The 14,074-nt window shown below is 38.4% G+C and overlaps 1 protein-coding gene across 2 annotated transcripts in view; it reads left to right on the plus strand.

The window, feature by feature from the left end:
• The window catches only part of CXADR (CXADR, Ig-like cell adhesion molecule), a 35,097-nt gene extending 21,327 nt beyond the window's left edge, over window positions 1-13,770 (plus strand). Inside the window, exons 7-8 of one of the 2 annotated variants that reach the window (XM_027681016.1) lie at window positions 289-475; window positions 13,186-13,770. In XM_027681016.1, coding sequence (XP_027536817.1) covers window positions 289-475; window positions 13,186-13,227 — 229 coding nt within the window. In that variant the 3' untranslated portion in view covers window positions 13,228-13,770. Of the gene's footprint in view, window positions 1-288; window positions 4,708-13,185 lie in introns of those variants that run through there. The other variant, XM_027681015.1, reaches the window with a different exon arrangement.
• The last annotated feature ends 304 nt before the right edge of the window (window positions 13,771-14,074 follow it).

A 14,074-nucleotide genomic window follows, 5' to 3' on the forward strand; every position in this document is an offset into this window, starting at 1 on the left:
TTCTGCAAGTAAGATACTTAACAGTTGAGATTTGTCTTAATCTGGAAAGCTTATTAACATGCTAACTGTTTTCCAGAGAACTTTTTGTAGTCATGTCTAATTTCAGTAAACGTTTTGAAGGCAATGAATACTTGAATTTTTTGTTACTTTTAAGGAAGACGTAAAGATTTTTTTGGCTACTGCATCAGAATAGAAAGAAACAAACTGAAGACGTGTTTTGTAAGCTCCCACATAGTAATGGTGACTGAACTCTTGTTCTGCAACTCTTTTCTTTTTTGTTTATTTCAGAGAAGATGTTCCACCTCCAAAAAGCCGCAGTTCAACAGCTCGCAGCTACATCGGCAGCAATCGTTCTTCTCTGGGTTCAATGTCCCCCTCAAATATGGAAGGATATACCAAAACTCCATATAGCCAAGTCCCAAGTGAAGACTTTGAACGTGCTCCTGGTCAAAACCCAACCTTTGCACCTTCAAAGGTAGCTGCACCTAATTTAAGTAGAATGGGAGCTGTTCCTGTGATGATTCCAGCACAAAGCAAAGATGGGTCAATAGTATAAAATATTTTTAATTTAAAAGCTGTTTTTTAAAGTGTTCATTGTAAGTATTAGAGAAAACAACTGCTGTGTTCCATCCCTCATTTAAGAACTGGCATGAAATTGTCCTTGAAGCAAATGAACAAGTTAGTTTGAAAAGCCACCAATTCTCAGATTTAATTTGAAACTTATTAGTATATGACAGTTGAACTATTTGCAAAAAGCGTTGAAGTTCCTAAATAAATACTGGACACTGAAGGTATTTGGACCTGTGGTAGGTTGCTGAAGAGACACTGACACTGTCAGCTAACGTGCAGTCCTGAATGTGTAACAGTGAGACAAATGAGAATTAACAAAAGCATTTCATGTGTAGACCATGGAGTTTCTCAGAGTTCCTGTAACATTATCCTCAATTATGGAATAACAGAAATATTTGAACTTGATATTGAACTCTGATGTAGTTGCACGGGGCTGAAATACTGAGGATGACTTTGAATTCTGTTCATATTTATGTGGTTCTTTGATCTGGTAACGTTTGTTTGGAGCACTTGAGCTCTTATTTCATGGGCAGCAAGTTATTTAATTGGTTCAATTTAATTGGTTCAATTAGTTTAATTAATGTACTCTGAATTTAAAATGTCAGTGAGTGGAAGTGTGACAGGAGACCTTGCAAGCTCTTTGAAACATGAATTTTTCTGTTATAACTAGTTCTAGTCAGGTCGACTTAATACTTACATTGTCTGATGCAAGAGGTCCTGTCAGGTTGTTGGTGATGGTACCTAAGCTTTAAGATCTATAAATCAACTGTTACTGTCACAGTAAGAATGAATTATGGATCTTTATGCAGGTCTTTAAGGTAATTGTACCTTGCATTTTCCAACGCCTGTTTAGATACTAAGGCAGTGCTCTTATTTTTTTTCCAAACCAATTACCTAGAAGCTCCATGGGGATTTAATGAGAGCTATTAAGCTGTTAAGTAACTGGTATTGGATATCTGTCCTCTAACATCACTGTGGAAACAACTTTTCCCATATATATGTAAGCAGTAGTCAGCCTTTACTCAAGATGCTAATGTCTTCCTATGTGAATTTGCAAGGAGTTTAAAGCTCATTTCTCCTTGCCTCTTCAACAGCCCTAAATATTCTGAACCAATGTTCAGACTTTTTAAGAGCAAGAGTTTTGTGCAGCTGAGAAAAATAGTTATCCAGAATTGTTCATGCAGATCTCACGTTTCAAAATTAAAAACGCTTCTTCCCAATTTTGCAAAATTAAAGCAATACAGGAGAAACAGAACAATTCTTTCTCTTACTTTCAAATGTATTTAGGACTTCTGATAGCTTCTGGTAACTGATATTACATACCTGTGAAAGCTGGATTTAAAACTTAGTGCAGCTTGAATCTTTGTGGATTTTATCTTCCTTCCTGTTTTCTACCTTCTTCATCCTGTATGGAGGGCAGGTGGGGGAGAGTCCCTTCAGCTTATTCTAGCTATAGTTGTTGAACTGCAAGGTATTTTGGAAAACTCTAAAAGCATATAGTATGTGGCACTGATGTTGATGAAGGAAATATCCGAATAGCCCGTTGAAAGATGTTAGGATTGTTTGTGTGTAGCAACAGTGTGAGAGAAAACATTTTCCCAAACTTCTAGGTTTAGTGTCTGCTTTTTTGTAGCTGCTTATAGTTCTGTGATGAATTCTTTGGCTTACTACTAAATGTTTGTCCTGTCTTTAATTAGGTGCACAATCCTTGGCTGGCACTATTAATGTAAAGAAATTTCCCTGCCCATGGCAGGGTGGTTGGTACAAGGTCATCTTCCAACCCAAACCATTTTATAATGCTAACATACCCTTCATACCGAATTTAGAAACTTGAATGGCTATTAAGTATTCTAGACTTAGTTTTACACATTTGGGACTTTTTTAGATTGTAAACTGATACTGTTAGAGATCAGATATTTTTATCTTTCATGTGTGCCTTGTCAATAAACTTTGCCTGATTGTAACTTCAGTTTTTATGAAATTTCTGGTGCCTAAACATACTGTTTGAACAGGTGCTTAGATGATGGTACAGTTCTTAAAACATGACACTGTGATCTGATTTCTTGATTCTTATGTACTATTTATACCTCTTCATGCCTATTTTTGGATGTGACTTCAGTGTCTCTCTCTGTATTCTTCTGTATTTCAAAATGTCACTCCTTCAATTGCTAATTATGATTTAAGTGTTTATATTCCTGAAAACTGTTCAGTTGTACTGATGAGATGGATGATTGATTTTTATATGTGTGGTAAATAATAGGTTTAGTAAATGTGCCAAACATAGCTTCTGAAGAACAATAGATGGGGAGACATCTTCTTGCATCCAATTATTGTGACAGAAGAGACTTCCAAGATGTTAATCGTACACTGATTGTTTACCTTGAAACCAAGGCCTTCCTTAATTAAAAGGGTATAGTTATAATAAATACAAGTTGAGTACAAAACTAAGCTGAATCACAGGCTGAGAGATAGCTATAAACCTAAGCAACCAGGCAGCAAACCTACTAAATTTGGTTCTTAGCCATCTGTGGTCATATGTGTTTTTCAGTGGGTTTTGTTTGGTTTCTTTTGGTTTGGTTTGGTTTTGTTTTGTTCTTTTGGTTTGGCCTGAGACCCTGCACTTACAGTCAGTTTAGCCCTAGGACAGTCAAACCCAGAAACCTATCTCAGTAAAGCACACAGAGCAGAGTTTACACATGCTTGATGCTCTGTCAGCTTGTGCAAAATAATAAATGGACAGAAGGACAGCGTGATGTGCCCTCAGAGCCTGGCTGTTAGGCTTATCAGCCTTGACAGTGTCTGTCTATTTATGTAATTGCATGGAAAAAGAGGAGAAATAGAATCTGACATAGTCCTTATCTGAAATAAAGAACCCCTGACTTGGGGTAAACTTGGCCTCAAGTTGCTATCATCATGCCTTTTTGGATGGATAGAACACTACTATGAGAACATAATACTACTATTATAAATTATAAATTATTTCTTTTGTCACTAGATTGTTCACTTACACTGGATTATGATTCTCAAAAGCAGCTACTGTAGTCTAAGAATGATTTCTAGCTGTGTAGGAGATGAACTGGTTAAACATGTGAGGTGTCCAATCTTACAGATAGCTCTGCTAACAGAACACTTTTAGGAAGTAATGGCAGCTGATATACCAGTTAGGAGGTGGCATTTTTAATGTCTCATTTGATTAAAAAAGAAAAAAGGGGGAGGGGGTAGGGAGGGTGGTACCATTTTGTAAATACTCTTGAGTGAGCTCAAGAAACCTCTAGTTAATGTCATGACTGTAAACTTGCCTGTTGAGGACTACTATATATAGAAAGAAACCCCTCAATTTTAGCATGGTGTGAATAAAGTGTTAGACTTGTAATACTGTAGAGGTTCCGTAACACTTGTCCATACAGTTCAAGCATTTTCATAAACTTCCTGCAGTGGATATTTAAAGATAATTGTGTGAAAAACTTCCTTCCCTGAAAAATGAATACTTCTTCCAAAACTGTGTAGTGCACAGAAATGCCTTGTTGGAGGGGTAAAACATGACTTTTGAGAGAAATGTACATTGCATACGTCTTTATCAACTCTGGATAGTTGCATTCATATTAGATGTATGCTTCCTGCTTAATAGTGCAAGTAAGACTTCTTAATTGCAAGTTTTTTCTGTAATGCTGAATATTGTATACTGCTGGTTTCCATGACAAGCTTTTAGTTTTGTTCTGAGCAGTGTATATTCTGGATCACTTTAGGTCTCTCTTCCAGTCTAAAGACATTAAGCTATTTGTGTCACTTAAACCATGTTTTATACACTTGATAGGTGCTTTATGGGACCCTTTGGTCATTGGTCCTCTAGCACTGAAGCACAGCTCAATTGAAATCAGAGCAATAAAACTTCCTGGAATCCCAAATGTTACGATGTTACATTACACTTCTCATGCACAAAGCATGGACTTTATTGATATGAATTTCAGTATGAGGTTTTATATTCACACTTTTGGGGGAATGGTATTTTAAAATACGAGTATTGTGAGTGAATTTGTAAAAAAAAAAACCAAAAAAAAACAAAATTCAAAATTTTAAAATGCTGTAGTTCCATGACAGACTTGTGTACTTTTTGAAATAAAACTGTTGGAGAAAACAGTAGTCTGTCTTTTATTTTAAAGCAGCACTTGTGTATGGCTTCAGCTTTCTCTTTTATGTAATTGGAAGTGAACTAATAAATATGGCTGTGTATACCCTGCTGGCATTAATCATTTTATTTATTGCTTTCCCCTTCCCCATTAATTCTTTAGAGAACTAAAACTTTAGATATTTTAAAACTGCACTTACTGATGTCTAAGTGTAGATATCAATAGTCATTCTGAAAACATAAGGCTGGAAAGGAACTTTAGATTACATTTCATCCCTCTTTATTTTCAGTAGAACAAAAAAATCCTGGAACTGGTTATTTTTTTCTTTTAAAGTTCAAAAAAGCAGGTTTGCAGCACTCAAAGCATGTTGATAAAATGCTCGGTTTTATGTTGCCAGTTAACGTGCACCTTTTTCAATTCAAAGGAAGTTGACTTGGCATACTCTGCACCCCTTGGCTTTGCAAACCAGCTGATTATTTTCCTTGTCATTTTACCTGAGATTAATGTGATTTCTCCTGTCTTGCCTTGGGCACATAATTAGTTTTAGGAGGCAAAGTCCAGCGTGAGCTCTGTTTGCATTAATGACATGTATAATTCTCATATCATTGGAGGTATAATTAGCTTACATTTGCTCCTAGTGTAGGCATGTTTATGTTATAATGCATGCATATCTTCATATGTTAATGTGTACTTGTGCCATGCCAGATGTTCCAGTCCCTTCTTTCTGTGTAAATAAAAACCCCAATGCATGTGTGCACAAGCATGTGAAGTACTGGTGGGAAAACCTTTAGGAGTTTTTTTCTATTTCAAATTAAGAATCATGCTTAAATACAAAAGGAAACCCTAATAAAAATGAAGGTTTGGATTTGTCTCTTTTTGTAGAGTTCTAAGAAACTTTTCCTACGCTTTTTACCATCAATGTCAAGACTTAGGATGGAAGTCTTGAACTTAAGGTGGCGGTTTTGTCACAGATGGCTCTTGCATGCCTCAGCTGCTCCAGGTATTTTTATTTTTGAGAATAGATGACTGTGAACCAGAAGCTGAGTACCTCCAGCTTCTCTGTGGAATTCCAACAAACCATGTCAAGCTTTCCTGAGTGTCCTGAAAGAACAGAGGACACTCATCACGTGGTAGTTCTACAGAACCTTTGTGGTCCTTGTGTATATATTAGACATTGCCTTGGATAAAGCTTCTTAAAAGTCTGTCTGGTTGGTTAGTTGTTTCTCTGAACATCTTTGGCTGTGTCCTTTGAGCTTACTGTCTCAAAAATTTACTTTTTGGATGGAGAAGCTTCATTTCTTGCAAGCTCTGTGATAACGCTGAAAGGCTGTTTTAGAAAGCAGTTCATGACAGCATCTTAGCCTTGTTTTCTGTCTGTAAAATTCATAAAACAAAAGAGTTTGTAAGACAAACAGCTGATTAAGAAGCAAAGGTGAGAGTAGGATGAAAAGAAGCTATAAATGTTGCCTACCTTTCCAAATCTCAGATTATTTTAAAACTACCTTTCACTTGTGTATGACTGTAGGTGACTGCTCCCAACATGCATCTTAATATAAAAAAAAAAGTGTGCACTTGAGTTACGATAATTCTGTTGCTCTTTTAATTTGCTTTAGGCTTTTTGCAGAATGGTGCAGGCTCAGCTTATCAAGGGAAGAGTATGAACCTTTAATTTTTTAAAATAACCACTCTGGCAGAAAACTGGCCTGGAGGGTTGTGCCGTCCCTGCTTCTGACTTCCATTCAAAGTCAAGTTTCTGAAAACAGGGATCCTTTAAGGATCTTTTGATTTTCATATTGTTTTAAGTCAGTGTTACTGTCACCCTTGTAAGTTGATGTTTTGAAGACTTCAGCTTTCAGCTGTTGAAGTACTTACTGGTCAGGTTGCTTGGGATATGGAGAGTCAGTAGCATGTAGTGTCAGCAGGTGCTGTCTGGGTCCTCATTTTTAGTGGATTAGCATAAGAAACAGATGGAGGACAATTGTACCATATTATTTGGGAAACAAAGGAAGTTGTGCAACTCACACAGGAACCCTCTGTGGTGCCAGGGTTGATGGATGGCGGGAGGGGAGCAGCCTTACGGAGAAGTTGAGTGTGGTGGTTACACAACTGGATTATGTAACAGTTTAAAAAAGTGGCAATATTAGAAGAGACATTAACATCTGAAAGCACATCATTTTATCTTTGCTTATCTAATTTTTTCTTGGGGGGAAAAAGCCTCCAGAGGCAACGTTGTCCGCTGGGAAGCGCAGAAAGCTGTGTGATGCATTGACAGTTGTCCCACTTCTCGGGGCTGGATGCTGTGGCTCTGGGAGCTGCAGGCAGGACGAAAGTTGAGCGCTGTACCTGAAGGGTATTGTACTCTCTTCCCTGAAGTATTTTTCCTAATTGCAAAATGGGGAGAGAAAAGCAGTGAGTCTGGGGAGTTTTGTGCCAGGGATGTGGATTCTGGAAGCACACACGAACTTTCCAACTTGTTGAAACCTTTCCTTTACTCTGTTTTCTGGCAACATCTGATTTAGGGGTTTTCAGAGTCTGCAAAACTTCTTTGCATTTAGAGTTGCTCATATAGCCAGCATACCTTCATTACTTAAATTGCAGAGCCTTGTACTCTTCCTACCATGCATAATTTCTGCATATGATGTGTTTGGTTATATTATTACCAACAGTACTGTATAAAGAAACAGAAGAAACTGTAGACTCCTGAACACCCCAGACTTGGTGCTCAGGGCACAAACATCTCCTGTCACTGAGGTTAGGTAGCAGCTTGCTCAGAATTTGGTATCAAGGAATATTAAATCACATGGTAAAGAGCTATGAAAGTAATTTATAGTACCATTTAAAGTACATTAAAAAAATTTTTAGTACCATTGGTATAATAGCTTCCACTTATGTCCATTTCTCAACTTCTGTTCCGCTGAATGGGAAAGAAACTCGAGCCGTTGTGTCTTGTGGCCAGTTACTGCTGTACAAGTGAAGTAGCACCTTTTTATAGCTTGTGACTTGGCCTGCTCTGGGATTTGTAAGTGTATTATCCCATACAGGACTCTGAATCTCCCTGCTTCGTGTCACTTGGTAATATTTTACCCACGGAACAGCAGTGGGGATTAGTCAGATTTCACGGAAGTTGAAGTTGCAGCGAGTGTTTGTTCTCGGGGTTTCAGGTCTCTGATTAGAGCTCTCAGCAGCAGCCACTCGCTGATGACTCGACAGGCAGCTGAGTGGGTGGTGTTTCTAAGAAACTTAGCTCAAGTCAAAGCACTTGTGCTGTGCCTTACTTAGCTGTAGGAGACCAAGATAAAATTATTACTTTAGATTTCTGTTTATCAGTAGGATAGTTCAGGTGGGAGGGAAACCGATACCCTTAGACCAGGAATGAAGGCAAACAGTGGTAATATGTAAAACTACTGAACTGCTTGTGACTGCTAAAGAAAGTGCCGACTCTGGGGCACAGCTGGTGGTTTTGCGGAACATGTCAAAAAGCTTATGTTGTGGCTGGTAGCACTGCGCTTCTTATCCAGATGAATAAAATGCCCTTCCATGTCACTTCCAATCCTGTAACTGTCAAGACCAGAAACAGTTCATCTCAGCTGTAAGATAAAAAATAAAGCTTGCAATTACTTTATTTTCATGTATTCTTTCCTGTTCCTTGTTGGTACATGAGAAAAATTCAGACTTGCTAAAAAGGACACAGCTTGAAATGAACTGTTCGGTCTTGCCCTGATTTTGTTCTTGTATTTTGTAATTCAATATGAAGTTGCTTAAGCATTGCAGTATTATTTTTCTTTCACTTCAGACTTGAGTTGTGGTTTGGGTGACCTCTTTAGGTAACCTGTTTAATGACTTTGTATCCCAGTTTAAGATGAGAAAACTCACTGTGTTTAAAACAGAACTTTAAAAAAAATGCGAAGTGCTGTGGTCTCCTATACTGTCTTCGGCCCACTTGGAAAAAAAAATTATGGTGAAATATGAGTGCTTTATATTGAAACCAAGTAATAAATGTTGTGTTTGGGAATTGGGAACATCCCCCATGGCTGATGCCCTGGCAGCCTCTCTCCCTGTCTTCTGTGCCCAAACACAACTGACTGTACTGTGCTTTGCAGTGACTTGCTAAGAATATGTTTCCCAACAGAAAGCTAAGAAACCTTCTTAGGTGCCAGATGGTTATTTTCTTATTGCTTACTCAGGAAATAAATTTAGGTGAGAAAATGATTCTTGTAATCTGCATCTGTAGAGACATTTTTTTTTTAATAAGCTCTAATAAAAAGCTGTAAACTGCAGAAGTGTACAGCTGAGGTATGAATGTAGTTTTTGATAGGTTTTAACAGTTGTGGTGAGAAACACTATATCTGTACACACTGTCACTCTGATAGAAGTACTTCTATATCCCTTTTTTTACCAAAAAAAAAAAAAAAAAGATGTAGCCAGTGCCTGATTGACTAGTATGGACGAGAGCTTAGATTTAGTCATTAAAATGTCAGTATTCCTCTGACTGAAGTTGAGGTCACCAACAATGTTTCTTCATTTACCACTCATTTAGGGGAAAAAAAAAAATCCCCAGATCGTAATTGTGCCTGTTCTTTTAGGAGCAAGACAATGAAAACTGTGATTCTTGTACAGATAACCTACAACTCTGATCATGCCAGGCTTGCATACGTGAAAGGCGTCGAAGTTCTAAACATAAATTATATGTCTTTAAAATCAGGGTTGTGTTGGTACTTGAAGTATTTTAGGTGTATTATTTTAAATATGATATATGCATATCTGAACTGGGTGGGCAGGCAGGAATCTCAGGCAACCCACTGAAATCCTTTATTCCTAGATGAAAGGGCTGGAAGGAGGGTTAGAAGAGCCTTTATGCTCAACAGTGCTTTCTGTTGCCTGTTAGAAATCAGCATAATTTCCCTGCCCCTGGTGTTACCTGAGCAAGCTGGGATTTTAATCAGCCCTCCGAGTGGGGTATCCAACATGACAGTGAGAACTGGGTCGTTACGTTACACATGTGAATTTTATTCTGACAACATCTCAGGTTTGTACCAACTGTATTAACTGTTTAATTTGCTGCTGGCTTTATGGTTTGTACATGGGGGAAGTTGCTGAACGTGCAAGGAAGCTGAGGACATCCTTAGTGCTTGACATGGCTAACAGAAGCTCACTCACCAGCAATTAAAACAATAACAAAAGAATCCCAAGGCAGAGGAGTCCGATTAACAAAGTGGAGGATTAGGGTTGGTGACCTGGCTCTGTCAGGATTTAGCTGTGTGACTTTTATTAATGTTAAGATTTTCTCGTTGTTAATTGTCTTCCATAGCTGTTAGAGTGGAAGTAGTTCTGTTGTGAAGCTAGAGTTTCCCATTGCACTGTCATTTTTTTTAAAGTTATCCTTGGCAAATCTTTTTGGTCTTCCCCAGATGCCCATCTTAGTGCTTATTTTCACCTCTTTTATAGTCTTAGAAAATTTGGAAATAGATGTATTTAAAGACAGTTATCTTGTTCAGGCCATCCGTGGTTGTCTCTGTCCCCTGCTGCTTGCTGGTTTTTAATTCTGCCCAGGCAGCAGTCACTCTTACAGTACTTACAGCACTCCTTGGGTATTTCAAGTTGTAGTTAAAATAATAGTAAGGCAGATCTCATCATGCAGCTTTATGAGAGTAAATGATCTCCCAAAGCCCATTGCCAGTGCTTTCCCTCCAGAGATTTGGTCAGAGATCCTAGCTTGGATGCCTGCTTGGCATCACCTCGGAGTGAAGCAGCTTTTCTCTGCTCCCACTCAGTTTGTAGGACCAAGTGTTCATGTGGGCTGGTGTCCTAATCACTCTGCTGGGCCACTTCCTGCTCCCTCACCACTCTTTCCCTGCTGGTCACTGCAGGTGACTTGGAAGGTATTCTCAGAGTAGGATAATGGAAATACAGAATCAAGGTGTGTTATTTTCCTTCATCATTGCTGATATTGGAGGTGTCTAACCATGTGTGCTTGCTTACTCTGCCAGGCTGAGATACACACAGAGAGATGGAAAGCTCCTTCCTGGCATCATTGGCCTTGTCAGCAACAAATTACTCTGTGTCGTGTTCTGTACAACTTCCCTCTGCCTCTGCCTCCTCTCCCACTTAAATTGGTGTCTGACCTTCCTCTTTCTGTCACATGCTGCCTTTCTGTTTCTGATTGTGGGATGGATTTCACTGCTGAAGCAGGATGGAGTTTTAGACAGGTTTTCCCTTTTCTCTGAGTATGGTATGTTGCTATTGATCATGCTTTTGTGCGGGGTTGTTCCTTCTACTGCCCTTTTCTATCATATTTTTTGTTCCTAACCGTTTTCACTCACTTGCCTCTGCTTTAGGCATTAGGCACTTTAAACTACATTACATAGAGTGTGTTTTAAACCAGCCCCTGGTTTTCCAGTTTATACGTAATAGAGTTATGATTGCAAGTGCCTGGGCAGACAGTAGTTTCTTATTAACTTATAGTTTTCCTTTCATGATCCAAAGGACTTACCACATCTTGTTTATAAGTTATAACACTGGGGGGTGGATTTTAATTTTTTTTTATTATTATTTATTTATTCTTTATCACAGCTGCATGAATAGCCTCTAGCTGCATGCTAGAGTTCACTTGCCAGACTGCATCTTTCCTTTTTTTTTTTTTTTTCATTGCTAGAGATTTACTTAGATGAGAAGGAAAGGAAAAGAAAATCAAGACTGAAAGTATCAGGGCAGCACAGGCAAAGGAGGACAGATTATGCTGTATTTGTTCCATTTTGCCTTCCTAGCTCATTTAAGTATCAGATTTTAAAAAGCATTTGCTTTTCCAAACGACTGGACTATCAAAAGCTCTCCCCCCATCCCAGCTCATCTGTGTGCCACGTAGCAGAATTTTCTCTGTAAGCAAGGTGAGCTAATTATCTCTTGACTCATTCACGAAGGGAAGCAAAGAGGATGTGCTTGCTGGAGACACATCATTACATGAACCCCTGCTTGCAAGCCTGCCTTATCCCTGAGAAAAGCTGGATTTACAAACGTTTTGGTGTGTAAGAGCTCTGTTTCTTCAGGGTTTTCCAGTAAAATGGGACAGGATGAACTGCGTAGGGAGCAGCCTAATATTTATTTAGAAAGCAAAAGTTTGCTAATTATTAACTCATTATCTGTTTGAGGGCTTTTAATGCGAGAGGTGGGCAATAGGAGTGTTGTGTTATCCATGGTGCAAAGATAGGAACACAGACAGAAAGGACACTTCGCGCCTCAGCGTCCAGTGCCAATTAATACACCTCTTAGTATTCCTTAAAAGAATAATTACATAAGAAATAGCCAGAATGAAGTTGTGAAACAGGTTTGCATGCCAGGTAATAGCCTTAAATCGAAAGAAGCCAAAGGTCCTGGTTTCATGCCAAGCAGCCCTTGGTACTGATTCCAGTTACGCTTCCAAGCAAGGCTTTGGGAAGGGGCTCAGTTCATTTTACTGTCGCGTGCAACTGGAAGATTTTATTTGATGTGTAATTCTAATTGCAGTGTGACAGTTCGCAAGGAAGAAAGTGAGATGTTGCAGAGAGGTAGCCTGAGTCACTTGTTTTAATTACTGGCCTTATGGAGAAACTATTGTGGCATTGAGGCATGTTTTAAAAATCTGTGAGGACTTGTGTAATTATACAAAGGCCTTGTAATAAGCTGAAATGGGGGAGTAAGAAAATGAGATGTTTCCAGTAAATGCAATGCATCCATATACATTTGTGGATTATTAATTAGGAAGAGTTGTCTTCTGGTGGAATATCATGTTTGCAAAATTAATAATGGTGACTCTCTGCAGCAATTGAGCACAGACAGCACGTAGAAAGGGCATTTTGTGGCTTGGAGTGGTGGCAGAAATGCTGAGTTATCACTTTTCTTACAATATCAGTCTTAGAATAAGAAATCAGAGAGTTCACAGAGCTGATAAAGAACTGTAACTAGAACAAAGAATTATTTATTCTCTTTGTGCAACAAAAAGGTGTCCTCAGAAATGTCAATAAAAATAGTCAGGGAACTAAAACTGACTTCTAAGCAAATGGTAAAACAAGCCAGTATGCAGATTGGGATGAGTCACTGGATTCTTAAAGAAAACAGTGTTTGTAACAGTAAAAAACAAAAATGTGTGATTCTTTGATAATTCAGGTTACTGGTATGCAGTTGAGGAAAGAGACGTCTTAGCAGATGTTGACAGGTACTTCAGAAATGCACTGTAGTAGGTCTGCACTGGGAAATCCACGAGGATTGTTAAATAACCTACGTGAAGATACTGAAATTTTGCTATCAAGTTAAAGTTACATTCATTTACAGTGCACTAATAAATGGAGTGTCAGTTTGCTGCACCACTGCACCCATTTGCTGTGAGACACTGGTTTAAACCCTAATCTGAATGGCCACAAGTTGGGTGATGATCTGAATAGTGCATTTAATTACTGTATGTGACAGCATCTAGCATCTTGTTAATACAGATTATTGATATTCTTTCTTTTTGTAGTATGACATCGCACACAAGATTGGTGACATAACAGTGGTATAAACATGAAGAAACAGGCATCAGTTTTTGCATGACTTTCCAGTATGGTGAAACTGAAGTACATTGTGAAATGAAGTGCAGGGTTTTTTTTTTTACTTGATCTCACTTTAGATTCAAGATTGTTAAGTCGGCTCTATTCATTTTTGTAAGTACCAAATTTTTTCTTTTTCATATTTTTGATGCAAAGTTTACAAAGCGACTACCAATGTTTTTCTTGCTACTTTTGTATTTTGAAAAGTGTGCACCATCAATCCTCTCTGCTCCCCCACACCCCGTTCCTGGAGATGCAAAAAACTGTGAAGTTAAGAAAATCAACTCAGGTAGCACAAATATAGCCTTAAGCAGCAGCGCGTTGAAAGAGATTGTAATCTGAAATAGAGTAGTTTTGTTTTTCCTAGCTCTCTGGTCTGCTTATTTGATAGGAAGTGTATTCTCTGTTCAATGCTGTAGTGATACCAACAAGGTCTTACAATCTCTCTGTGAAATGCGCTGTGTTTCAAGATTGTATATATTTTATAACACTTAATAAAATACACTTGAATGTTACGGTTCACACGTGCTTCAGCATGATCTGTTAATGCAGGTGTTGTAATTCACGTCTGTACTTATTCCTTATTCCTCCTGGTCCGCAATTTACCATGCAGGAAAAAAGAGGGAAGAGGAAGGTGCTCTTTAAACCAGGCTGGTTACAGGGTCCTCCTGCGACGTGGAGACTTTGGGTATTGAGTTCATAATGAAAATATCAATCTACCACTGTTAAGTAGGATGAGACCACTGTAAACTGACCTAGTGGATGGAACTTAATAAATTAATTTTTGGAGCCTGGTACCCTGCTGGTACTTGGGGCATT

The sequence above is a fragment of the Neopelma chrysocephalum genome, unplaced genomic scaffold (assembly GCF_003984885.1).
Source record: "Neopelma chrysocephalum unplaced genomic scaffold, ASM398488v2 Primary Assembly neopelma1_60, whole genome shotgun sequence".
Taxonomy (NCBI): Eukaryota; Metazoa; Chordata; class Aves; order Passeriformes; family Pipridae; genus Neopelma; species Neopelma chrysocephalum.